The sequence below is a fragment of the Fistularia commersonii genome, chromosome 20 (assembly GCF_037954325.1).
Source record: "Fistularia commersonii isolate RoL2024-O1a breed Wild chromosome 20, RoL_Fcom_v1.0, whole genome shotgun sequence".
Taxonomy (NCBI): domain Eukaryota; kingdom Metazoa; phylum Chordata; class Actinopteri; order Syngnathiformes; family Fistulariidae; genus Fistularia; species Fistularia commersonii.
In genome coordinates, this window is record NC_141303.1 from 7,037,491 (window position 1) to 7,064,409 (window position 26,919).

At 40.0% G+C, this 26,919-nt stretch overlaps 2 protein-coding genes across 6 annotated transcripts in view; one reads left to right on the plus strand and one right to left on the minus strand.

The window, feature by feature from the left end:
- Positions 1-341: 341 nt before the first annotated feature.
- l3hypdh (trans-L-3-hydroxyproline dehydratase) lies at positions 342-4,377 on the plus strand. Of its 2 annotated transcripts, XM_086167661.1 has the most exons (6): positions 342-380; positions 857-1,353; positions 1,430-1,599; positions 1,888-2,010; positions 2,121-2,258; positions 2,894-4,377. In XM_086167661.1, the coding sequence occupies exons 2-6, from the start codon at positions 876-878 to the stop codon at positions 3,017-3,019; spliced, it is 1,035 nt and encodes a 344-aa protein (XP_086023787.1). In that variant the 5' UTR covers positions 342-380; positions 857-875; the 3' UTR covers positions 3,020-4,377. The 2 variants fall into 2 exon arrangements, with proteins under 2 accessions (XP_086023787.1, XP_086023786.1); XM_086167660.1 differs by lacking the exon at positions 342-380 and having other exon boundaries at positions 743-1,353.
- Positions 4,378-4,576: 199 nt separating this feature from the next.
- Positions 4,577-26,919, minus strand: part of daam1b (dishevelled associated activator of morphogenesis 1b) — a 46,257-nt gene continuing 23,914 nt past the window's right edge. For 3 of the 4 annotated variants that reach the window (XM_086167657.1, XM_086167656.1, XM_086167658.1), the window contains 25 exons: positions 25,051-25,340; positions 21,926-22,015; positions 16,739-16,810; positions 16,510-16,604; positions 15,980-16,313; positions 15,778-15,888; positions 15,550-15,653; positions 15,107-15,173; positions 14,898-15,015; positions 13,418-13,556; positions 12,954-13,012; positions 12,672-12,859; positions 12,267-12,584; positions 12,033-12,140; positions 11,154-11,183; positions 10,771-10,868; positions 10,612-10,696; positions 9,300-9,406; positions 8,515-8,603; positions 8,058-8,226; positions 7,765-7,872; positions 7,560-7,620; positions 7,313-7,444; positions 6,159-6,329; positions 4,577-5,267 (listed from right to left, as the gene is read on the minus strand). In XM_086167657.1, coding sequence (XP_086023783.1) covers positions 5,055-5,267; positions 6,159-6,329; positions 7,313-7,444; positions 7,560-7,620; positions 7,765-7,872; positions 8,058-8,226; positions 8,515-8,603; positions 9,300-9,406; positions 10,612-10,696; positions 10,771-10,868; positions 11,154-11,183; positions 12,033-12,140; positions 12,267-12,584; positions 12,672-12,859; positions 12,954-13,012; positions 13,418-13,556; positions 14,898-15,015; positions 15,107-15,173; positions 15,550-15,653; positions 15,778-15,888; positions 15,980-16,313; positions 16,510-16,604; positions 16,739-16,810; positions 21,926-22,015; positions 25,051-25,236 — 3,252 coding nt within the window. In that variant the 5' untranslated portion in view covers positions 25,237-25,340 and the 3' untranslated portion in view covers positions 4,577-5,054. The remainder of the gene's footprint in view (positions 5,268-6,158; positions 6,330-7,312; positions 7,445-7,559; positions 7,621-7,764; positions 7,873-8,057; positions 8,227-8,514; positions 8,604-9,299; positions 9,407-10,611; positions 10,697-10,770; positions 10,869-11,153; positions 11,184-12,032; positions 12,141-12,266; positions 12,585-12,671; positions 12,860-12,953; positions 13,013-13,417; positions 13,557-14,897; positions 15,016-15,106; positions 15,174-15,549; positions 15,654-15,777; positions 15,889-15,979; positions 16,314-16,509; positions 16,605-16,738; positions 16,811-21,925; positions 22,016-25,050; positions 25,341-26,919) is intronic. The other variant, XM_086167659.1, reaches the window with a different exon arrangement.

Sequence of the window (26,919 nt, forward strand, 5' to 3'; positions counted from 1 at the left end):
AAAAACTGCTGATTATATTTAGTTAAACACTAACATTTAGACAAACAAAACTAGTTGAAGCTAGAATATTGATCTGTCATGAAAACTGAAGGTTACAGCAATGAGGTGTTTAATGCGCCACCAGGTCAGAACAGTCACACCCTGAGGGTGCAAAACCAAAACATAAATCCACAGTCTCTACAATAGAAGGTGCACTTTAATATGACATACTTTGCAGTACTGAAAAGAACTACTTTGAGGAAATCAAACACTGTATAGTGTCGGAGTCGCTTGCGTGCACTCCTGTCCAGCAGGGGGCGCCAGCGCGCTGCTGGCTTCAGGTTCCAAAGGCAGAAGAAGAAGTTTCACTCCAAGAAGAAAAAATCTGCACGCACCAGCAGGTAAAACTAAAACTTCTTATACACTTTTCCAAACATGTTTTGTTCGCCACATTTGCACTGTTGTGTTGCTGTAAAGGTGTTCTGTGTAAATTAGTAAGCAAATTCCACTAAGCATGAACTTCATCATTGTGACTCTCCTTTGAATGTTTGTTTTCAGTCTAGAGCATAATACAACAAATACTTGTTGCTGGAGAAAAGCACTGCAGCTACACTTTATTATGACTGACATTATTAAGATAGTCATAATGTGTTAATAGAGAATGCGGAATATAAATAGGTGAAAATGTGATTTAAAAAAGGATAGGAAATATCAGAAATTAAGTTTTTAACCGAACAGTAGTCAAAAATAACTAAAACGGGTTTAAAAGCACCAAAGGATTTGAGAAAAGTGGGATTCACTGGTCTAAATGCATTGAAAAAATGGTTTATACAATCAATTTGTGTGATAAGAAGAATGGCTGTTTGGTTTGTGTTAGTTTTTCAAAGCAGCACAGGATGGAAAAGCAGCTTCCGCCCCATGATGGAGAGACCCTCTCCGTCGTTGACATGCACACCGGTGGAGAGCCTTTGCGGATCATTACAGGGGGCTACCCAGAGGTCAAAGGTGACACCGTTCTCCACAAGCGCCGCTATGTCCGGGAACATCTTGACCACCTCAGGAGGGTGTTGATGTTTGAGCCGAGGGGCCACTACGACATGTACGGCGCCCTCATCGTGGCCAGCGAGATCCCGCAGGCGGACCTCGGGGTGCTCTTCATGCACAACGAGGGCTACAGCACCATGTGTGGGCACGCCGTCATTGCTCTCGGACGCTATGCCATAGATTACAAACTGGTGAAAGAGCCAAAGTCACCAGAGACGGCGGTGAACATACATTGTCCCTGTGGTCTTGTGAAGGCTTTCGTTGAGTATTCGGACGGTAAAACGGGAAGAGTGAGGTTTCTCAGCGTGCCAGCATTTGCATTTGCCACAGGTACATCAATCATCTTGCTCGGTCGACTGGTACCAGTGATCCTGCTGTATTAACTGTAGTGCCGATATTTCTCCAGATGTACTGGTGACCGTGGAAGGGTTTGGCAAGGTGACGGTCGATATCAGCTATGGCGGCGCCTTCTATGCCTTCGTAGACGCTCAGAGGTTCGGGATGGACGTGACCAAATCCAAGACACGAGATCTGGTTGATGCAGCCACAGCAGTGACCGAAGCAGTCAAAGCACAGGTTAGAAGTCTGTGTCGTTGGGGATCGCAGCTTCTCTGTGCAGCTGGGCTGCTGCTGCTTCCCATTGAGACTGATTGTACACACATAAGTTTGTTGAAATAACACACAGACAAGTACAAGTACATTAAAGATATTTGAGTTAAAAGCTTTGTCAAGGTTTTTGTCAACACAAAGAGGTAACAGATTTTAAAATGAAGTTTCCTGAATGGAGTTAAAGATGAAAACTGTATCACGATTTTGCTGCTGGGACTTGGTTGTGATTTTTTTTTTTTTTTTTTTCTCTCCAAGGTAAAGTTGCGTCATCCAGTCAGTGATGACCTGGCTTTCCTGTACGGCACCATTCTCACTGACGGAAGAGACAACTATTCCTCTGAAGCCTCTGCCAACATCTGTGTGTTTGCAGAAGCTCAGGTAGTTTGTTTTATCGCAATCCATCTAAGAAATTAAATCAAAGTGTAAGCCTTGTTAAGTAGTGCCAGCTCATGTTTAATGTTTTCTATGCATTGATATTAAACTGTGAGGTGGACCGAAGCCCTACTGGCTCTGGTGTTACGGCCCGAGTTGCCCTTCAGTACCACAAAGGTCTCATCCGGTTGAACCAGTCAAGGACGTTTCAGAGTGGAGCCACTGGATCTCAGTTCACGGGGAAAGCAGTTGAGGTATCTGCCTTTCTTTCCTCCAATTGGGATTTTAACGCTGTAATGTAAATCAAATCACCTGATAAAGAAGAGAACGTGCTAAAGGGTTCAGGTTCTCATGTCACGGTCACCTGCTGAGATTTACCAAAGGTCAGGGAAAATTTACAATCACAAACACGTCCCTTATTTGACGCTTGTTTTTTTTTTTTTTTTTTTTTACAGCCACTCTTAAATCAGTCCAGAAATAAGCTGTTCAATCCGGTTTGCAATGTTATGCAGGAGTGTGGCATAACATTGCAAACAGTTTTGTTTTTTAAAAAGTTGCCCTTGGATTCCACTTTGAGTGGAAATAAAATAGTTGAAAATGTCAGCTATAGCCGGCTTCTTGTTGTAAGAATCTGGAGAGGAGCTGTTGTAGAATAAGTTTAGTAACAGCAACAGACTGATAATGGACTATTATGGCAACAAGCCCAGTGCACTCTGGTAGAACAAAAGGTACCAAGGCCAATATTAATCATGATGCATTCCAATATGAGAATCTATGCTTTCTTAGTTAAGTCAGATCAGACTTTTTAAATAGGTCTGTACAATCGAAGGATTTAGATTTGATGAGTCTGATTCCTGAAATTCAATGTCAATTTTCTGTCTTTGTTCAGGAAACCAAGTGTGGAGACTTCAGGGCGGTTATAGTGGAAGTCGCAGGCAGAGCTTTTTACACCGGAGTCTCAAGTTTTGTGCAAGAAGCTGAAGATGAGCTAACACGCGGCTTCCTGCTGAAATAACGACGGTGCGGTGTTTAGCGGTTCGGCACGAAGGATCCTGGTTTGATTTCGACAAGGAGGACCTTTCAGTGTGGAGTTTGCATGTTCTCACAGTGTCTGCGTGGGTGTCCTCGGGGTTCACCAGTGCAGCAGGAAACTTGGAAAAAATTGGGAAAATTGCCCTGAATGAATGAGTGAATGTTGTATGTCTGTATATGTAGCCCTGCAATAGACCGGCGACTAGTCGTACCCCGCCTCTCAGCCCATGACAGCTAAGACTCCAGCATCCGCAGTGACTGAGTGCAGGATAAGCAGCAGACAATGGATGTTAAATAATCAGGTCTACAGTCAGGCCAGCAGCTGATGAAAGACAAATGTATAGATGTTAATGGCAGAGTGACGTTGGATACAAATTCATGCTCCAAACACCTGATGTCTTCAGAAAGTGTGCACACTTATAATAAACTTGTGGGCCTGTCAGTTTCTGCAAACAATTTTCACCATATAAAATAAATATATTACTGAATTATTTACCAATTCGGGTGAAATAAACAATACACTGATATTCCTTTTGGCTCATCTGCAACGTAAGCATTTACAAAACAAGCTTTTGTCGTTTGTCATACATGAACATGGTTTTAAAAAGCTTAATTTTAACACTTGAGTCCAAGTCAGTGGCATTAAGAAGCCACAAGATGGAGGTGTAACTTCATTTTTTTTCCCTTAGTTCTAAACAGTTTCTGCATTTGATATGTATTGACTAGAAAAAAAAAAACAGGCATTTTTTTCTCTTATTTATTATTGTCAGGTCATCAACAATTGAAGGCAATACTTAAATTATAAAAAAAAATATGCAAGTATCAGATGCAAGCTGAATTGATGCAGCTTTTTCATGTTTCCTGGTCTCACATGTTTTTTTCAAGGGTGAAAATATAACATGTGGAGCAGGAAGAGTTCAAAATATGTATTACTGTTTTCTTTTGCAATGAAAATTCAACCAGCGTAGAAGAATAATTTCATCCGTCTACCAAAACCTTGTAGCTGGGTACTCTTGCCAGAGGGGAGGAACACAAGTATTGCCTTGATTGTGTAGTGTTTTAATCGCATTTAGCATAGTTATTATGACTTTATATGTGCATGTGTAACAAGCACGCAACTTAAAATATAGATATATGTAATCTGACATTAGTGTCCACACTTGTTGAGAAATTTGCAGACTAGGCCCAGGCCTGGAGAGTACCGACTCAACAAATAAATCAACAGTTAAGGCCAGCTCTTAACAGGAAAACCTTTGAATAAAAGATACAGTGATTGGATATATAAATGCTGCTCATATATAATGTTGAATAGAAAAAAAAAAACAAAACAAAACAAAAACAGAAAACCCTTCTGCTTCCCAGCTGTGATGGTTGCAGTGAAAACCTGTGCATCTCAGTCCTGGGATGGTTCTGACTGCAACAAGACAGCTTGAAGTTCAGATTCAGTCGTTCATCCGAAAAGCATCACTTGGTACAATTCAGGTGTTTGAGAACAACCCCTTCAGATGTATGAAAGCGCTCTGTACAAAATGGCCCCGTGTTTTTTCTTTTGTATTTTTTTTTTTTTTAATGGAATTTTCTTCCTGTTTGGATTGAGCATCAAGCCCTGAAGGAGTCAAGCTGCACATTTCACCATGTGCATAGATTCTGACGTACAAAAAAAAAAAAAAAACAGCACACAACTGTGAGTCCACCTCTCAGCAGGACATCCCTCCTGTCCTGAAAACACTTCATCCGACCAAACTCACTATTTGTCTGATTTGGCCATTAACGTCTTTTGGCTTTTGCTCCATTTTTAACATCCAAAGGTTGAGACGTGGAAATTGTCGGTGTGCCGTGCCGTGGGTGTGTGTGTGTTTGGGTGTATCTGTGTGTGTCCATGTGTGTGGGCCTCCAGCGTTGGTGCCGGGCCAATTCCTATCAAGTCAAGCCGGGTGGGAATAGAGGAGGTACTGAGGAATCTGCGTGTCAGTTTGACCCAGAAAACAAACCAAAGAGCCGATCACCTCAACCGCCTTTTAGAAGTTGAGCTTGGTGACTGGCCGCTCTCTGCCGGAGTCCGTGTTCTGGTTGTTGATGCGCTTGCGGTTGCGCTTCATCTTGGACAAGTCCTTGTCGAAGACCTCACCAGATCGCAGAGCCGACACCAGGTCGTCAAACTCGCCGCCGTCTTCCTCTCCGTTTGCCTTCGCTTTCCGAGCCTTCCTCTCTTTCTCCCTCTGTTCTTTTAGCTGGTGACAGAGAGAATGATTGACGCTTCAGGAGGAGATCATCTCCAGAAGCCAGACAGTAACAGTGACAAGCGGCGGGCAATACTAAGTGATGGCTTGCTCCTGCTCAATATTTCCCTCAGACTGTGGTTTGTAAATTAACAGCAGATACTTTGGTTTCATGAGCGTGTGTGTGTCCACGGCCATAACGCACACACACACACACACACACACACTAGAAGCTGATCTGACAGAGTGATTTCTAAGATCCTCCTTGTTCTTTAAATAAAATAGGCTATTACGTTCCCTGTGACGTTAAAGTGACTTCTTGATATTTGTTGCTACCTAAACCTACACTAACAGGTACCTTTTTTATTTTAAACCATATTTTTTTCAAAATTTCTTTCCAAATTGCAGATTTTTTTTTTTAAAACACTTTAACTACCTGCAAAGGTGTAGGTGGTTTTTCCTTACTAACATGGATATTTTTTTATCTAATTTGCAGGGAATTTATTGCTCCTTGCATGTAAAACTTTCTATCATTTAATACTGGTTGTCCAGGACATCAAGCTTTTTCTGTGATCCATGTATTTGTTTTCCAAAACTGGAAAAGTGCTCTACACCCCCCCCCCCCCCCCCCCAATTATTCCACAGCAAGTGGGAACCCCTAAAAGATTAAAATGGTTTCTTGACGTATTGTCAATGGATCTCAAATTACGATTTGTAAGAGTGAACAATTTTAGCCCCTAGGGGGCACTAGGAGGCCTTGTGTGCTTTTTTTCAAGTCACATCTGATTTGAGTTAATAACATTAATCCTGAATTTGCAATGCTTACAACATGATTTCGTTATTTATAATGAAAGTTGGAATCCGGTGGTGAAACAAGTCTCATGCAGGGGAACAATTATGTACCTGTGCTTCCATTTTGGCCCTGCGCTCCTCCTCTTCCTTGCGTTTTCGCATATTCTCGTTCTCCTGTTGAGCCTCACTGAAGGACTGCAAGAACTGGTCGAAGATGCCAAAGAACTCATCTGGCTGCATCTTGCTGGCATCCTCACCGAAGTGCTTTATTGCTGACTGGAACTGTGGGAGTGATGAGACACACAGAATTAAGGTTTACACCGAGCACATTGGAAGCAGGTTTTACGCCAGTTTACAGGCGACTCATTAGGTCTGGGCTCTTTGAAATCAGAGCAGGGTTTCAGTAGTCGAGCTTTGAAGACCATATTAACCCAGATTTGACCAGCCACTGATTATAGCTCGGGTTGGATACTGGGGCCAGAGCCCACATTAAGGAAACCTGTTGGTTGAGTATTTTTCACAGTGAGTAAAAAAAGAAACCTATCCAGATGTGAGGGGGAAAAAAAGGCTTCAAACGAACCCATTGGACACCCTCGTTTAACTGCTCGTCTGTAATGACGATTGAGGACTTACCTTGCGGTGACCATCACAGCTTAAAAAAATGATGTTATATATTCTTCACCTGCAGTAACTATTATAGAAACCAGATGCAAGGAGCTACTCAGAGGGTCAGCAGGGTTCCCAATCATGAGAACCCGGCACCAATATTTAACTGCAGGGTGCCGTAAATGATTTACAGGTACTAATCGTTGCCATGTGACCACCTCCACTTGGGTTGATACAACACACAATGGTGGGAAAAATACGCTTGAGATATAAACTTCCTGCCTACTCTAATAAATGTGGACAGATGCATATAAATCAAACATCAGGGTGTCCGACTCTCTTGCCGAAAGGTGAACGTTCTCAGGTTTGAACTCTCGACGGTTCAAGGGAACTAATTTCTTTGGTTTTGGTTCTACTTTAGCTTTAGTGACGCCATGGCGCAAAATCCCGAAGCCGTTTTCACTTTAGCACACATGGCAGGGAACAGAGGACGAAGATGGAGATAGCGGCGCAGTCATAGGACGCAGAAACATTTTCTTCCAGCTGTTAGCTCTCCCAGGAGGGTGACTGAGGTCAATAAAGCCACTTAGAAACAGCTGATCTCATAGGGAACGGAATGCAAGGCTTCAGCGTCTGTGTCTTTGGCCGGTCTGACTTACCAGCTCTTTGGCCTCACTTAGAGAGTCCTCCACGTCAGAGAAGCTGAAACTGGCCACAGTGATGAACTGACTCACTACAGACACAAACTTGTCTCCCAGCTCCTGTGGCCGCTTCTTCTGGTAGTCTAGTTCCTGTGAATAACAATCCGGAGGGGGGGAAATGTGAGAAAAAAAAAAAAATTGAAGAAGAACTGAAGAAATCAGTCGGGTTGTTGCAAAAATAATCGCAGTTATCATTTTCACTCACGCTCTCAACGTGTTTTAAGCCACTTCGCAGATTGCAAATGTCTTTTTCCAGCTCGATCATACTGAAATGCAAGAGTATTTTTGAAAATAGTTTCAATTTAGGCCTAAGTAACAGGGTACTAAATGAATACTTTATAAATTATGCAACAGGTCATTTTCTTGTTTCTAATCTCCACATAAATGAAGAGCAAACTAGTGCCACCTACTTGACTTTGGCTGCCTCAGAGATGCTCTGAAGGTCATCTTGGAACATTAGTACTTTGGGGTATTTCTTTTCCAGAATGGTGATTAGGTAGTGTAGGAGAGTGATGTTTCTGAAAACGCAACAGATGAAAGGTGCTTGAGCTCGAGTTTCGAGGCGGTGAATGTGCGGACAAGATGGTTTTTTTTTCATGCGTTTTCTTGGAACCGACATTTTCAGCTCCAGATGGGACTTTTAACATCAAAATCAAAAACAGATCGAAATATGTATATAAGTAAAACCAATAGGTGTTCTTACTTGTCAATACTAGATTTGGTGTCAGCAATCTTGTTTAAGGAAGACACCTTGAAGCCGTATGCATTTCCCCTTTGACCCTTGTTCATGTAGTTTCCAAAAGCGAGCACCACCTCCAGTAGCTGCTTCAGGTTTCTGCTGTGTAGAACCTCCTTAGATGCCCTTGTTAGAGCTGAGTGGTTACAACCGGACAGAGATTAAGCTTTCAAGTGGATTGAGGGTACCTGACTTTTTAATGACAGTCACGCTACCAAAAACAATGGCAGGTCAAAGTCTGTTATTTAACCCTGACAAATATACGGCATGAATATAAAATATTCTGATTGGTAATAAAAGCTGCAGAGATGCTTTAAAAGGAATACTGCCCTTGCTTGACAGATTTTTTCCAGATGTCAAAATGTATGCTCTTCTTTGAAATCGTGTTTGTATTAACAGCACTTTTGTGTGTGACTTTTCCCACCTTCAACTTTGGGTTTGATCTCAGCGATCCTCTCCGCAAACTTCTTTTTGAAGTACAAAGACTGCAGCCGCTGCTGGTAGTGGTTTATTCTGGACGGATATTGGAAAAGGCAGATCAGAGAGGAACCAAAATAGTCAAAACTATTATTAAATTATAAACAGGGAAATCCACAAATGTAGAGAAGAGCCACAGTGGAGGATATGGTTCTTGACCAAAATAAAACAAGCTTCCTGGAACACTGGCCAATGTTTCTGTCTCAACAATGAGGCGTATTATTGACAGGTTTATTTTTTCCAACTTAAGAACAAGTGACTCAGCTAATGAATAGAACAACTACATCTGCACGTTGAGTTTTTCTCAATGACGGCAAGAAGGATGAATGTTTCAAAATAAAGGAGGCTGTTCAAAAGGAAGAATTAGAGATTCCTCTGGCATATCTGACTTTTACACCACACCACTCCAGTTTCTGGTCTTTTGTGGCAGTACCATGATGGGTTCTCCTTGCTTCGTTTATCCTGTCAGACTTTGCTATAAAAACAGTCCGTAATTTGATAACAGAATTTGTGTTATCGTTTTCCCAAACAAACACAATTTAGAAAGTGATTCACAGCGGCAGCCATTGTTCCCACAGTAGGTGGAAAATCGATGTGTTGTTTCAATCATCAGCTCTGACTAGGAAAACACAATGGCGATTGTTTTTTCCCCAGACCTAATCTGCAGAATGCTGCTGACGTGAGACAGCCACCTTTTATATTTGACCAGAGTTTTCACAGAGAGTTTAGTACCTGCTCATCTCGTAGAGGAAGCGGTCAGGTTTTGCCATTCTGTCGAGCTCGTGTTTGTGCTCCTCCAGGAGGTCCACGTCACTCTTCTCTGGGACAAATTTCAGCAACTGATGCACAACAAAAGCTGAGTTAGTTGCTGGCACACGACGGGTAATGATGGCAGCTTTTCATGTAAATTAGTTTTTCTTTGATAATTGTAATAAAATTTGCCATTCAAGTTAAATTAGGGATCACAAAATTCAGAGCAGAATAACAACTACAGAGCCAAGTGCAGGACACTCAGTGAATATGAAATGAATTACATCCAATCATCCTAATCAGTTAGATGGCCAGATATTCAGATACTGCTAAAGTCATTCTGGAGACTGACTAAAAGTTTTTTATAGAACCAACATCTGACAGAAGTCAATTTAACTTCAGAAAGATGTCCTTTCGGTGGCAGAGTGCCATTACAAAGCCGGTCATCAAAGCTATTAAAATGTCAAACTGTGCAGATGTTTAACATTTGGACAACTGTGAGACGGAAGATCAGAACAACATGCAGACAAGCCGCTGAGCAGCAGTGTGGGTAAACTTTACATTACATTCTAATTTATAAGACAAAGTAAGGTATATTTATAGTTGTCTGGATATATGGTCACGTTAATTCAGTGCCAGTTAATACAAAATGGCCCATTTCTTCCAAACATGGCGTCACACACTGCATTATCACTTGATAAAAGTACATGCGTGCACTGAAACTGATAGGGTCCGTGGAAAAAGCATGGAATGTAAACAGCGGGATTATCCTGAGAATCCTCCTTAAAACCCTAACATTCAGCACATGCAGCTGGTTTTTCAGGTGAAATAACCAGCTCTCTCCCCACATCCTTGATGTAGCGTGTATCTAGGGGAAAGGTATCACAGCACTGACTAGTAAGCTATTGAAGTGGGAATTATAATTTACAAGCGCTGTCACTGACCTCCATTGAGGTAACTTTCCTCCTTCAGAATCATTATCCTCAAAATTCTAAAGGAAGGGTATCTATCTTCCATTCAGTCAGTTAAGAAAACTCTTCAACAACATGGCATTTGTTAATAAGGCATTCTGTTTTTTTGTTTCCCTCAAATTTTAGGGGTTTATGATTTCTCCTACTTAAACTTAATGGTGAATTCAACCATCTCTTTCCTTCTTTACAAAAACCAGACTGAATGTGACAATATGTGGCTGGGGAAGAGGGGTCTGAGAGACCTTCCGGTTCAGAAGAGCATCATCTTTAAACCCAAGCATCTTCGAATGCCAATTTCAATTGCTACTTGGATTTGGACCTACCTGTTCCAGCATGTCTTTAGGAAGGTCCTCCTGTTCATCCATGGTTAGAATGGCTCTCTTAATTTCATCATTTGAAAGCTTGAGCCTATGACAAACAAAACCAATTATAGATACAGGTTTCCACAAATCCATTTTCCTGTTAAGATGTGGTCCATGTACCGTGAAAGAAGAATGTTGCAGTTTTGTGCTCGACGGCCATCGATAACAGACAGCTCCTTGACCTTTTTGGAACTCAGGGTTTCATCCTCTGCCTCTTTCTGCAAGGGGGTCAGAAAAGGGGTAGTCTTACTTACTGCTGGTTACCCACAAACATAAAACAGTGATAATTGATTTAACGTCCCACACATTCGTGAAAATACATTCCAGAAGGTCAGATCAATCAGTCACACAGGAAAGGTTCTCAAATGAGTACAAGCATGACACTAAACACAAGAGTACACGAATGAAGTAAACTGAGAATACAACAGGACAATCACGTATAAAGATAAATTAATTTAATCCATGGTTAAAAAATGTCTAGATACTATTGTAAGTGCACTCACCTGTTTGCTGTTATTGATCATAAAGAAGTCCTAAAATGCATCAGGAAGCAGGGAAGATGTAAGCATTCATTAGAATAAGTAAAGCAGTTATGTGATTGCAGCCCATAAAACAAACAGCAAATGAATCAAAGCTCATTCAGCACATATCAATGGATCCATGAGTAATGAAGTGAGCAGCGGTGAAACATAAGTGGTCCTTCAGTGGTGTGGCCATGCTTGTTGCTAAATACATACTTCACATACTTCACATGCTGTGCACATAGTAAATCAGTCAGTTGAGTGTTTACTCGCTGGTTTTTCGAACCGATTATTACAGATTACCATTAACGACCTGGAATATGTCAAAGCCTGTGTTTGAGTATCGATAATGACCTTTTACAGAGAACTAGAGCGACTCTTCTGTGTAAGCTACTGATCAAGATCATCTACAAACCGCACGGTTTGAAAAAAGGAAGCCAAAAGAGGAAAATAACAGTTCTAAGCAGTTCACTCATGCATTTCCTATTCACACTGGTTGAAACACAATCAAAAGCAAAGCACAAAACAAGCATTGCATTCATAAATAGCAAGGCATGTCAGAAGCTTGAATGCTATCCAATGAACTACAAAACAAAAAAAAACAAAAAAAACGACAAAATAAAAGTTTCTCCTTTTCATTTTTTTGACTGATAATTGTTGTCTTTTTCTTTTAGTTAGGATATCAACCCTTCCCTTCTTTCCTCTTTTTCTATTTTACGCATAGGAGCTCAGACGCTACAAAACAGAAGAAACGTCAAGGTGGACTCCAAAAACTCAGTCCAGCTGACCCCTCTTAGTCAACCCTCCCTCCCACCATATCCATAGCACTGGACAGAGAGGTGGAATGAACAGGATCAGCACCTGCTGTCTCTGATAGGCTGAGAAGGTCTTTTCAATATCCTCAAGATCCAGGATTTTGAAAACCCTGGCATCATCCACCTCCATCCAAACAGTTCCATCCAGTTTATTCTATAGAGGGAATAAGATATTTTATATTTAGAGTCTATTCCCCCATTGCAGGGAAAATACATACTCATCATATCTGCATCGAAACACAGAGGTGAGGCTTTTGTTCTGACCTGTTGACGTTCTTACCTCAGCTAACTTGGACCAGTTGAAGGATTTCAGTGGGTTGGATGGCTGGGGAACATTCTTCTTCTTCAGGGATGGTCCAAGGGGAGCTCCGGGAGGTGGAGGAATGCCTCCAATAGGTGGGCATCCAGGAGGCCGAGGAGGACCCCCAGGAGGAGGGGGCGGCGGTGGAGGAGGAGGAGGCATCATGCCCCCTGGAGGAGGTGGAGGAGGAGGAGGAGGGCACAGACCTGCAAAACCTGGCATGGGTGGCGGAGGCAGGGGGCCGCCAGGGGGGCCGGGAGCAAGCGGTGGGCCACCTGGAACAACAGCAGCCTGTCTCTGCGGGATGAGAGAGGATAAAACCATCGTGGTTCATAGCCTTTAAAACAACATGTCTGGATGAAGTGAACACTGTAAAGGACATACAGTGCTGAGTTCATGTAGTCGGGAAGTGAGCTCAGTCACTTGCTGTTTCACATTCTTGTGCTCTGTGCTTTCCTTCTCCAGCTTTTCTTTCATCTTATTGAGGGTCTGCATCATATCCTCCTTCTCCTGCGTCTTGGCATCACATTCACGCTCCTTCTTCTCAAACCTCTGTTGTAGCTCGTGATGCTCTGGGATGTGAAGTTCAGTCAGATCATTGCACCATGCTCCTCATGTGATGTATTTAATTAGGATGTATAGCAAAAGTCAACAAATCATCTGTACCTTTTCGCATTTTCTCTGCCTGCTCTTTCCACTGTTTGACCTCGTTTTCATTTACCAGCCTGAAAAGGAGAACAAAAATAATTGCAGTCAGTATTAATACAAATTAAGTTTGGATTTTACATTATTAGCTATCTTCAAACTGTGATCCATTTCTTTTTAACAGTCAATACTGTGGTGCATTATTTTACACTTTTTAAATTCCCCTGGAAAAAAAAAAATAGTGACTTTGTGTCACGTTTAGTTTATTTGAAATGCTTGTGCAAGACCTCACAATGCAGCTGCTGAATTCAGAAGCCTTTCTTTAGCAATTGAATAGAACTGGCCCTATTCTTCATCACACTCAATACAAACTAATTTTGTTTTGTGAAACTGAGATGGCCTTTGTTTCTACCAAAGAGAGAAACTGCTTTTAAGAAATCATCACTCCTCCCTGCTCATAAAACTGGTAGGTATAAGACGCTTACATGCGGACAACATTCTTCACGTTAAAGTTCTCCAGTGGTGTGACGTCGGGGTCATGACCTTTGTCATTCTGCAAGACCATCTGTTGGACAATACGGTCCAGCAGTAGCCAGTACTGCACTGTGTTACCACTTCGCTTGTCTGAAGGGACAGAGAAAGATAATATGAGATTAGAAAAGATAAACTTTATTGATCCCCATAGGGGAAATTCTTTTGTCATAGCAGCATAACTGATTGTAAGTGTCAAATAAATATGAGTATAGATATAGAAAGACAATTAGAAAAAAACAAAGATCTCCACAACAAATAGACAGCAGAGAGAAACACAGCAGCAACATCAAAGAAGCCAGTAAGGGGTAAAGTAGACAACCAAAAGTTAATGACAGCATAAACAGAGAATCGCAATGATAAGAATCAAATAAATAAACAAAAATAGGCAGGAAGTGTGGGCTGAAACCGACAGGATAAAAAAAGACATCAGAGTTAGGGCATGACACATGAATGAATGGGTGAAGTAGTGAGGTTGTGGTAGCACAGATGCACCTCCGGTCAGAGTTGTGCGCTGTCCAGACTGCGGTTATACGGTCTGATGGCCGTGTGCACAAAGGAGCGTCTAAAGCGTTTAGTTCGGAACGCCCAGAAGCATTCAGAATTCTTAATTTAAATATGAAGCATTCAGAACAGCGCTCCACGAGACTGAAGTGTAGAGAAATCATCTCTACAGTATTAGCATCTACATTCATTTTTGAAAAATACAGACTGAAGTTGGCTCCACAGTGGCTGTTTCATATGTCAAGGCATTTTCTAAAGTGACACTGATGAGCCCAAGAGAGTAAGATTATATATTTTATCACAGATGGATCAGACATCATATTAACCATAGCCTCCTTATTTGGCCTAAAATCCTTGGGGAGAGGCTGATACACCAGTGTTTCAGTTGGCAATGATCCTGTTATTGATGGCTTGGAATATGAGGAAATTTCAAATTCATCATATAATAATTGTGGCATGACAAATTGCCATGACAAAACTGCAGTTTATCAGCATCTTGAATGCAACCATATGAATTAGGTGAAAGTATTCATTCCATTTGACGAGGTTGTTAAATAAAACAAATAACTTTCACTTGGGAGGTGGAAGTTGCTATAAAAGAAAATGGCTACAGATGCTGGAATTTGATTTATGTGCATTCTTTACAAAAATAGTTACAAACAGAATGATAATCAATGTCTTTGATGTCTTATGAAATTTGATTAGAAAACCAGAGTGGGAGACAATTATACACAGAATGCAGTTATCAAATGTAATTAGGACAGGGTCAATAAACTTAGTCTTCTGGCCCAAAAACCATAGTGGATTGATTTAATGTTTAGACATGGTTTTACTGCGCTGATATGTTCTAATCACTGTAATTCAACATCTTTTATTTTCATTTAAAAAAAAAAAGTCTGAATCCTGTTAGTGATGTGTCCAACAACCTACGTGGCATGAGGAGACAGTGATGCAGGACAGACATAAAGTGCGGGAATGCGTCGGTGTGGTTCATTTTCTTGCGGATGAGATCAAAAACCTGGCTGGCACTTTTGGTGTCTATGTGAACCTGAAAAAACAAGAAGCATACCTTCTCAGTAAATCCTAAAATGTGAAATCCACATGTCAAGAAAAAGCGCTGCTTTTATTTATTTGCTTACCGACTCAAAACGTTTTGACAAAGCCAGCTCATCCTCATTCCGTAGCATCTCAAAGTAGTCTAAATGCCTGAAAGAGTCAGACAGGAGACTGAGTTAAGGTGCATAATTATACAACATCTAGGCTGCTTGTATTTTAAGATCTCTGAAAATCATGAAATAAGTCCCTTCATGCTATCAGAACTGAAGGTATTCACATGACATGTAATATTTAGCTACAATATTTGAGTATTATAAGAATCATCTCTGTTGTGTAAATCAATTGAAATTTTGGGCAATTTAGGCCAAAGTTAGGTGATTGTAATTTTACCCCTGGCCATATGGATATGACTAGGCTCTTTTACAAAAAATGATATTTAACAAGAACAAACCCTCTGAAGAAAGAAATATATGTCCATAGCAAGAATGACACTTTGCATTGAGACGTCTGCTTGGCCCCATCTCACCTGTCTAACGTGGCATTTTCATGAGAGCGCAGTTTATCAATCACGGGTTGGATTCCCAGCATGAGAAACTCATATCTTAGGTGGATACGAAATTCCAAACTTGCCTGAATTTAAGAGGATATAACAGTACATTAGAAAAGATGGTTGTGTATCTGCTGAAACTGCCGAGATGTGAAACAATGACCTTGTGAGAAAGAAAGCATGAAAACTATTTTTGTCGTAAGTCACCTCTCCAGCGCCTTGACTCAGCACTGCGTTTATAAAGGACATGATGGCCGTTTTCAGGTTGACCTCATCTCTGTATCGTCCCGTACTTCGGTCCAGATCGTTTATAAGGGTCTGTTCGGGGCAAGTCATTACAAGTGTTAAATATCTTTTCAATTTAGCTTTTAAATTGCTTCATCGATCACCTGGGCTGAGAGCCATTAACCTGAAAGCGAGTCCTCTCGGAAGAAAAGCGTTGATAGTGAAGCATGGCTTCCAGGATTTTTTTGTGCCCTCCTGGCACCAGACACACGGCGCCCATGATCTCCAGCACAGCCACCTTCGTTTTGATGTTTTCGGTGGCCAGGCTCTGGGCGATGATGTTGATGCTCTCTGAATGAGAGAGGACGTGGGCACGGCCCTGCGAGTTGTTCATTAGAGCCTTAATGCAGCCGATCAGAGATGTGTGAATCTGTGACTCTGTGGTCTCGTAGTCCATGTTTTTTAAGAAGTTTAGGATACACGTCAAGCCATCTAAGTCGATGAAGCGAGTCACGAATCTGACAAAGGAGACAGCACAGAAAAAAACATCTTCACAATCTGATACCAAAGTGTACATTAGTTTCTCAGTAAATGTAGTTGACACATTAGAAAATTAGTAAGTGATCATTTTTTGGGGGCATGGACATTTTATTTCCAATTTTTTTGCAGATTCATGTTGTTAAAAATCATATATATAGCTAGATTTCTGCTAACCTCATTGGTTGAGTCCTCAGAGCAGTTTTTAAGCTCTCTATGGTTTTGTTTCTCTCTTCCTCATCTTCCTTCTCCAAAGCAAGAAGCGTCTTTCTCTGATCACAAAATAGAAAACAAAATTACAGTCAAGAAAACCTGGTTTTTGGTTTTGTATTTTACTTTGTTTAAAAAGTAACATAACTGACATATCGTGTTTGCTGATATCGTTTAAGATCAAATTATTACTTACAGCAGCCATTGAATTGAGCTGATCAATGTAATACTCTGGCCAACTAGTTGCACTTTTGTTCTCTTCTTGTTCCTAAAAGACAAAATAAATGACGATGTTACAAACAATGAGAAGAATGACCAAAGGATAACTTAACTAGATGATCTTATCATTAAATACTCTTTGAGACTGAAAATGTGACCCTGTGAGACATTAGAATACTCATGTTGTTAAAGATAAATGAAATAAATAAGAGGAAAAAAAAAAAAAAAACATCTATGACAAATGTCATGCTTTGCACAAAAAAAGCACGAGACAAAAACCAAAGCACAGAAAGTCAGTACAAACTGAGGCAAGACCTCAAAGTAGGGCGACACAAATAACCAGCCCAGTTTCAGTGAAAAGTGGGTATTCCAGTCAAAAGGAAATAACAGCTGCTTGAGAAAGAGACCTCCCGAGATTAGCAAATGAATGTTAAAACTGTGGATTAAGGACATGCCCTGACTTCTGTTGAGATAAATCTCCTGACAACTGCATTTGAATTACAAGTTAAAAAAAATGCCAGTCATTGCTGAGATGATTTAATTCTCTAACCGAGGGAAAACACTGAGGGGAAAATGACTTGACCCTGAACTTGGCTTGTACATAAAAGGCTCCCGGCTTTCAATTTAACTCCTGCTCCATTAAGCACAAGTGAGCTGTGACCATCAGAAACTAATTGGGCGTCAGTTAATAAAGCAGCCTGCCGAGACTTGGCTGCTTCAGGAGAAACTGCAGGCTTTGGCTTCTCTGAAAGGATAGCGCAGTAACAGGAGGGACTGACCCGCCAGTTCGATTCCACACCGCTGCCAACTTGACCAGCCGGGTGCTGGAAGAGGATCAGTCAATTAGTGGACCGAATATAGACTTATGACTGCTTCCCTTTGTATATTTAGAAGTTCGTCTTTCGACTCGGAGGTCAGCACTTTTCAGACACTGAAAGGTCTTCATTTCAGGTCCTTATGGGAGAAAAGGGGGGTCCGCATTTTGAAAAATGGAGGCCAGATCAAAAACCGACAAGGAAAGAGGCACAGAGGTACAGGGATCAGTCTCAGTTAGGGTAGGGGGATGGCCTGCTTCAAATCTGAGAAATTAGGGATGTTCTTCAGAGGAAGCCTTTTTTTTTAATTATGCTTAAAACCAAGTGCCAAATCACTGTGTGCAACCTGATCAGTAAATCTGCATCATGACAGATGATGGACACTGTTGACAAGAAAACAGAAGTAGATGATGATTTCATATATTCAGGTGCCGGGCCAAACCAAACAGATAAAGCCCTGCTTCATTTACAGACTTATCTCCTCACAGCCTTGCCCAGATTCTAGAGAATCTGTTTGCTGAAAGCCCATTGGCACAAAAATCAGCACTCGTCACTCATGAGCACTGAGCCCGACAAACCACACCTTCCCTTTTAACCGCACAGACTCGCATACAAAAACTGCACCTGTGGAAGGGCAGCCTTTCTGTTTGTTTTGGATGACTTCATGCTTCCTTTGCTTCTCTTCTTCGCACACCCAGCCTTCCTCTCTGCGCTTAGATAATGAGTTTTATCTGTCTGAGCCTGGACCAGAGGTTGTTGCTGACTTAGCAATAATGCTGTCTCAACCCAGCCACCACCCACAGTTTTATCCATCAAAACATTAACACAGACATTGACACATTCCAGCCTGATCACTTTAAGCTGAGCGGAGCGATTAAAAATGTCATGAGGTTTCTATTGGCTCCAGACTTTCCCTAATGAAGCCACTAACTGGGACACATTGTTTTTGATTTCCACCACCTTGTTGCTCCTGGCTGCAAGTGGATAAGATAACACTCATCCCAGAGTGCAACTACAGGATGCCGTATTCATTAATACTAAGATGAGAGTACACTTCAATAAAGCAAGTGACACACAGGCTGTAGAAACAGCACTGATTTGTGAAGCCTCAGAAACTAACCTTCACAATGTTGATTTATATGAGGAGTCCAACAAACCTTAGACTCACAAGTCAGTCTGAGGCTTTTTTGCAAATAGACTAAAACATTTGTCCTGCTTTTGTGAATCAGACTAGTCGGAAATGGAGTAGTTGATAAAATGGAGATATTATCAAAATGATTACATGATTTTTAAATAGGGGATACATAGCTTCCTGTTGGGTGTGTTCCCCACTAAAGGGTGTAGTTTAGTTACAACTGCTTGACACAGTCATTAGTAATTAAATACCCTTAACTTTCTAGAGGCCTTGTACTGCAAGACTAATCTAGTTTAATCTCAGAAGTTGCATCAGATGACATTGTGGGAAATTTGGGATCTAAAGATTTGGCTGCTTGAACTCAATCCGGGATTTGTAACGAAACATCAGGTTACCATCACCTTCTGTCTATCATTTTAATCACTCAACCTTCAGTAGCTATGAATTACAAAACCGCAATGAAGACCATGATTTTTTAATACGTTGATCTAATTTACTTTAATTATAGGGAAGTAAACCTGCCAATGTATAACCCTTGGAGGAGGTTGTTTTGTGAGTTTCAGACAGACACACCAAGTACGACACAATATAGAACTAGCAACGTGTGCAAAGCAACATCTACTGAATTAACAGCAGGCTTCATATTATTTGCAGTTGCGGTGGACATTTCAGTGAGGTCAGTCCCGTAGAAATGAAGTGTTTGTCTTTCAATTAGTTTTATTACGAAGCTTTGGGCTTTCTGCTGCCCACTACCTCTGATGACAGAGGGAGAAGGAGAAGAGCCCCGATAACGGTTACAAAAGGGTATTTATACACGTGCAGAGAACATTCCCCCATTCACTTCTAAGCTTGATCCATTTCAAAGCTTGATTAAAGCTTGATTCTTAATAAAAAAAAAACAAAATCAGCTCCTTACATGGTCAGGGAAATGTGTTATTTGGCATTTGTTTGACATAAGAAAGCATGAAAGTCTATAAAACAAGAAAACATTAATGATCTATCTATGGTCTATAATCTACATCTATAATAAATATCTATAGTAAGAAGTAATGTTCTTCTACACAGTCCAAAAATTAACCACTTACCGATACTAAACACAAGTTTTTTATTGTAATTAAGGTTGAAATATATTTTCTTTACTTTACATTATCAAATGTTTGGTGCACAAACATTCTAACAAGATCCTAATACACCACAAGTTTATTAGAGGACGGAGTGCAAGATTTATAAAATTGCATGACCTGTCTGCCTATTAGTCCAGGCAGGATATCCTACATACTCATACACATGGCCTTGAAAAAACACTACAGACAAAAAAAAAATGTGAGGGTCACGTTCAGAGGTAGTCGGGAAGCTTGACTCATGTAGTAAATGAGAACCGGCGTTTGTGTTTTCTTTCACAGGAAAGGAGAAAGAGCAGACAGTCCTCTCACCATAAAGACAAGACAATGTAATATGACACTGTCAAACACTGGCGGTGTATATTATGGTATAGTGAATGTTTTGATGAGACAGGTGTGCTATTGAAAAGTAAATACTGCATGTTTACGAAATACTCATATCTGCCAAGCAATTCTGGTTTTGAAATCAGGGATCACATCGGACTGAGCTGGAAATGATTAAAAGATATAAATAACACACTGCCTCATAGATGTTATTGAACGTTCCATAGAGGGTTGCGAAGTGGAATAGTCTCCCAGTGTATTGCAAGGCAATGTTTACACCTTGCGTTATATGTAGCTTATTATGTGTATATATCAATTTAGATGTCATTAGGTGTTAATCTTCCAATGTGGGTTGTGAAGTCAATGTCATAAAGCCTGATGCCAACCCCATGACTAAACTGCCAATCTGACATTGTTATTGTTAAATCCATAACAATTTTTTTCCAAAAGACTTAGAAAAGACATATAAATGTAAACACAACATGACATTTTCCTCTTGCGATAATGTTATTTTGGATGTTAATGTCAACCAGATTTTCATTTCAAACTAAAACTTAACATCTGTTTGACATCTTACAGAACTTAATGATATATTCCTGATGATAAGTCATTATCTAGTGTAGTTGGTAAATGACGACAGAATCTAGGAATTTCCTAGACTAGGTCACATATCAATAAATATATTTCTTTTATATTCACGTTCTAGAAGACTGCTGTAGATAAAACTGAATATATACAATGCAGCTATTTCAAAATAAATTTACTGCTTGCTACTTTCAGAAATATGTGTCTTCCTGTGCTACTAATAATCCTCTACTAAAAATGTGAGGATTAGGTATTTCGTCTTAATCAGAGTTCAGCAATCTTTTTTTGACACCGATAATTCTATGTCTGAAAAGCCCAAAAGAAAGGTGGGAAATCAAGAATCACGAGAGGATTTCCATAAATCCCCCCCCCCCAAAAAATATGAGAGAAATAGCTTATCTTAGCCATAAACAAAAAATAATCATCAAAACAGGAATCGCTATATCCAAATGTATGTGTTTTTGAACACTTCCATTGCAGTGTGCATGCAATGAGTGCATGATTCAACCATCGCAGAGGAATGAGGGAGAGGGACGTCTCTGCTACCTTGACGTCAGGCTTTGAAAAGCCTATAAACATCACAGAACAAGATAACAAAAAACTGCATTTACCAGCAGAATCTTTTTCAGACCTACCTCTGTTCTTTAAATAATGTAGGAGACTAACACTTAAAAATCAATGAGATGGTCTTGGATGGAGTATAAGTAAATCAATTATTCCTTGGACAAATCTACTCAATGGACATTAGTTACACCTTAGCCACCCACTAGATGATTTTCTTGACCCGTATAACAATCATAGCAGGTCAAACCTTGTGATATTTTAATTTTACTAAAATTATTCAAGGGTACCATTATGTGTCCTACCTAAATTGGTGTATTTTCATCTCATAATAATTTAAACATAGATGAGACAAAATATGTGAAAATATCAATTCTACTTGACAGATATGCAAATGTCATAATCACACCAAGACTTGCTCTAGACACAAGAACTCTGTGAGGAAAGCTTGGGGGTTAGTGTTTCAGAAAACACCGGTACAGGGTAGAAACAAATCAATGAGGAAAGGGAGTGTGGGCAGCTGGGACAACAGCAGATGATATCCAGCAGCATTTGGCAGCAAGCATGATTGATGTGGCTTCTGACACAATCTGCTCCTTAGATGACAGACAAGAGATGTTTACCTTCTTTTTGCTGCAGTAGATCTGCCATTTTTTCTCTGCAGGCAATGCGAACATGGCTTCCCTGTGTTTCTCTGTGAGGTCGAGCTCATCCTGCATTGAACAAGAAAATAACACAATTAAGATTTGTTAGGGAGGATGAGGCTCAAGGGAAGAAGGAGAATTCTTCATCATGCCTGTGGTTGTTTATTGATGACAGCCAGATAAGATCCAAAATGATGGCTTACAGAGTAGCAAACCACTGTATAATCCTACCTATGTGAAAAACATCTTCATTAATTAATTTGAAAACATGTTGACCTCTAGGTCAGTGTGTGTTTCGTTCCCAGCAGGACTCATAAATTCAGTGAGTGCATCAAATCAGATGTCTCTCATGCTTCAGACACATGAGTAATGGGTAAGAGATAAGGCGTGGCCTGTCTGCTCGACATGTGGTAACAAACATCTGGAATCAACATGCGTCAATGTATAACAGATATTTTACGGAGGCACACAAAAGGGTGATGTCTGACTTTGAGAGCTTTTGAACATTTGAGGCAAATGTAAATGTAGTTTGGAAAAATTAAACGTGTAATGTTCATTCACAGCTCAAGCACATAAAAACCACAATTTAGGTCGGCTATTGTATCAAATACTAAATGAGAAGGCCGAAAATGGCACAATTAAAAGAACATTTTGATCCTGGTTCTATGACTTATAGAAATCGGTAAGACCAGCCACTGAACATGTGGGAAATTGCTGTTTTCATTGGCGTCACTCCAACCTTGAAACGACAACCCAAAAATGAGCATCATATGAACGAAATTGGCAGGGAAACAAGAAAAAATTAAGCTATTTACATTCTAGAAACAACGTAAGAAGTCAAATTCAAAACAATGGTTTAGATTTTCCTATCTTCCATTAACACAAAAAAAGGAAAAGTAATAAAAGAGCTCTGTTCCACGGATGGATTAATGGCTGACAGGATTTTTCTTTAGGGCAGTTCTTTGCAAAAGCCATTAAGCCCTGTCAATAAAATCAATATGTGCAATTATCAAATGTCCTAATCGGTAATGTGGATTATTGATTGAATGCCAAATAAGATCCACAGACAGTATTAAATGCTGATTGAGCAAAGGTCAGCCAGTTCGACAGTATGTTTTATTGACTCTTCAGACCAATTGGAGCATCAGATTTTTATGCTACATTGAGTATAAAACTTTTGCCTTGACTGTGTATGAAATCAACTTCATCACTGACAACAGAATGAACAAGCTTTACACTGTCTTGCACCGTCAGAGAAACTTGTTCTTGTAAATTGTATGTTCAGTGGCCAAAACAAGAGTCCTTTTTTCCAGCAAACTGCCTCTGATTATATACAAACACACGCGGGTTTGAAAGAAAAGCACATGGTCCTTCCCGGTAAACAAAGATTCTGAAAACCTCCTTGTTGTCACACTTAACTTACTTGATTATGTCTTCATAATGAGTTGTAGCCAAAAACAAGCAATTAGCAGATGGAGCAGGCCTCGACATTAACAGAAGCTGAATGAGGTCTATTGATGTGCAAAAATGTCATGCTTAGATTACTGTGGCAACCATGGGAGAAGAAAATGGGACAGCGAAGAGCGAAGAGAAGAGAGGGCCACAAATTAGAGGTGACAATAAGACAGGGAGAAAAAAGCAGCCTGGCCCCATTACTCACAAAATCATCTAAACTCAGAGGAAGTGACATTCTTTTTGAATGCCTGAGTAGAACAGTCATTGTAAACAAAGAAGTTAGATTACATACTGCAGAAATAGCTTGCTCTGCTAATGAAAACACAAAAATAAATGGATAAAAAGCCAAGTGAGACCGGAAGACCTACTTCCACCTGACATAAAAACCACTCTAACTCTAACTGTAATTGCTAGTTCCAGACCAAAATTGTTGTAGTTTTCACACAAAACTCCCACATTGTTTAAATAGCAAATGTTCTTGCAACATGGTGGTGGCCTATGATTGTAGTGGTCTGTCGATGAGGTGTTTAGTCATACTTTGATAAACTCGTCATATATTTAACAAATACTGAAGGGGAAAAATTGGGGTCTTGAACTTTTGCCTTTTCCCTTTTAATATGTACCAGTTCTTTGTTTCTTGATTTCTTTTCTTCTTGATTCTGTCTGCTAAACTCAAAATTAAAACAAAATTAAACCCATTTTTGTATTTTCTTTCATGCAGACTGACAAACATGATCTAAATGACTGAATATTGTGATCCATTTTCCATTTTAAAAAGCACTGTCTTATTTTAATCATCTTATGGCGTGGCCATTTGTCCCTTACAGCTAAGGTGAAACTGACAACTTAATTGTAATATTCTGCTCAAAATTGAATTGAATCAAAAATGCAAAGAACTAGTTTGTTGCTATAAACTATATAAAATTCATAGCTGAAACCAAATTTCAGCACATGAAAAAAGAGACAGGCCCATATACTTTGCACATTCTACTGTGAACATGAGTTAATGTACTCATACACACCTGTATGTGCAGAGGCAAAAACATGCAAGAGATTACAAGATAAATACGGATTATTAATTTCATACTTAATGACTGCTTCACTATTTCAACTGTATCACATTTACTTCAACAGATGGCCCCTCAAAAACATTATTTGATAAAAGGTTGAATAAACAGAGGTTTTCCTCAGTAAGAGGATAGCGCTGCACTTTTAAACATGAAGCATAGCTTTATTACAGTTTTCATTTTTTCGAAAATGTTTCGACAGAATCCTGAGTGTTTAATGCTCAGTGTTCTTCACATCCAAAAGGAAGCACAGTTCGCCATTATAAAATGAAACCTATGTTTCCTTTTAAATATTGAGCCCCATTGAGCGAAGTCCTTCAAGCTTACAAATAATTTATAGATATATTTATTTTTTAATTTGGGAATCATTTAAGGTAATCTAAACTGGGGGAACAACTAGTGTTAAATTGTATTCTGCATTAGTATATGAGAGGGATTTAGAGGTGCTGAAATTGGGTACTGCTAAACCTTGACAGGTGGTTTCGTGTTTGTATTTTCTTTTAACTTGAAAAAAAAAAGATATATGGGAGATGTGAACAATAATCAAAATTTCCAGAGCAAAAAAGCAACATAGTCTCTTACCACCAACTCAGAGAACATGCTGTCCAGTTCATCATATCCAGGCATCGGCAGTGCCGGCTCCATGGCCTGCAGGGCAAAGTCTTCCCGGAGCCTGTAGGTGATCTCCGGGTGATCACTGCTGTTAAAACAACAGAAGATGAACGAGAGGCCACCGCGGCCGCCGCCAGCACGCTTTCGAGGAGCCATGGCTATCTGATGGTTCGGGCTGTTAAGGTAAGGAGGGTGGGAGGCTCTGACAGGGCCTCTTTACAGCCTCCTCCACCTCTGAGTTTGGCCTCCGTCAGAGAGTGCTGCAAGAAAAAGGGACACAGTAAGTTCAGTCAATCAATCACAAGAGCAGTTTTTTTTTCCCCTCACTGACAAATCAATAACAGAGTTCTGCTTTCAAGATTAAATTGTGTAACATAGGTATGTCTTTGTTAAAAGCCAAACTCCACTCAAAAATTCCAAAAACAAGATAGCTTGCATCGTTATTTATTTATGAATGATAAGTGGGCTTCATTTGACCCCTCTAACCCCTTTCTGTAATGGTGTGACTGTACAAACCATCTGTAAGCATCCCTCTACCAGACTGCAACTAAACACCCTGGGCGCTTAATTTAGCGAGGACAACACATAATATACGTTTTGCACTTCAGTAGAATAAACAGAAGAAGACAGCAATGGAACTAGGGAGCACACAGCAACACCTATACACAAACAAATAAACAAACAATAAAAACAGACTGATCAATAGAATTGATTTTTGTCCTAGAAACAAGGAATGAAACAAGTATAAATTGAGGTTAGCCAATTTAAAATGTAATCTGGCCAGGGAACCAGTTAATATTGTAGGAACTGACAGTGTTGAATAAAAATTTGCAATGTTCACTTGAAGAATTAAATGAAACACCTAATTATACTCTTTAAAACACTCTTTAAACCAATAACTCTGCCCCATTTGGTTTGAAATGAAGACCACAATTTACTCGGATTAGTATTTTCATACATTTTCATCATGCCTTTCTTCCAACTAAGCAGGCTTCTCTCAAGACCTAGCGAGTAATAATTACAGGTGTATGCTTTCAATGGTCATTGAGAGGTATGTAGGGCCTTTTGTTGTTGTGGAGACTGCAATGGTCGCCATGGATTTAAAAACAAAACAAAAAACGAAAGAAATCAAAAGCAGGATTTCCTGTAATCCCTAAGAGTGCCCATTAGAAAGGTGTGTAAGGCATCTGTTACTCAAATAATTACAGAGTAAATTCCCTTAATTATCCTGATTATCTCCACCACCAAATTTTCCCTTTCAGAATAACTGACTTTGTAGGCATTGCAGTACATTTGGGTAACTTTTGCTTCACATGCGGCAATCAATCTCCTTGTCTACGTGCCTGAATTTCATAGAGATCGGTTGTCATAAATGAACAGCCATCAACAAATGAACAGCGCGTCGTTGAAAAGGGTTGAAAACAATACAGACAGTTTTGCTCTGCCAGGTGAAGATCCGCAGAATTCCAAAGAGCTGCCCTCTAAGTAGAATTCCAGATGCTTAAGGGTATTTTACAATCTTTATGCAATCTCCTCAGAGCAGAGGATGACCAGAGACCAGATTATGCTGCATGTAGAACATCTATTTCTCTAGTTACAGTTAATCACTGAATACTTGTTGCCAAAGCTGTAACATAACACATTGTGAAGTTAAAAAAAAAGAGGTACTATATGGTCTTTAGAGGTCAGAAAAAGGAAAAAAGAATGGATACTTTGGTAACAAACTATTGGTTTTAGCAAGCAAACACATATAGTAACAGAGACAGCTGGAGTGTATGCTCCCAGAAGTGCTGGCTTGACTCCAAACAGGAATGATGGAGTAAAGAGCACAAGACCTCT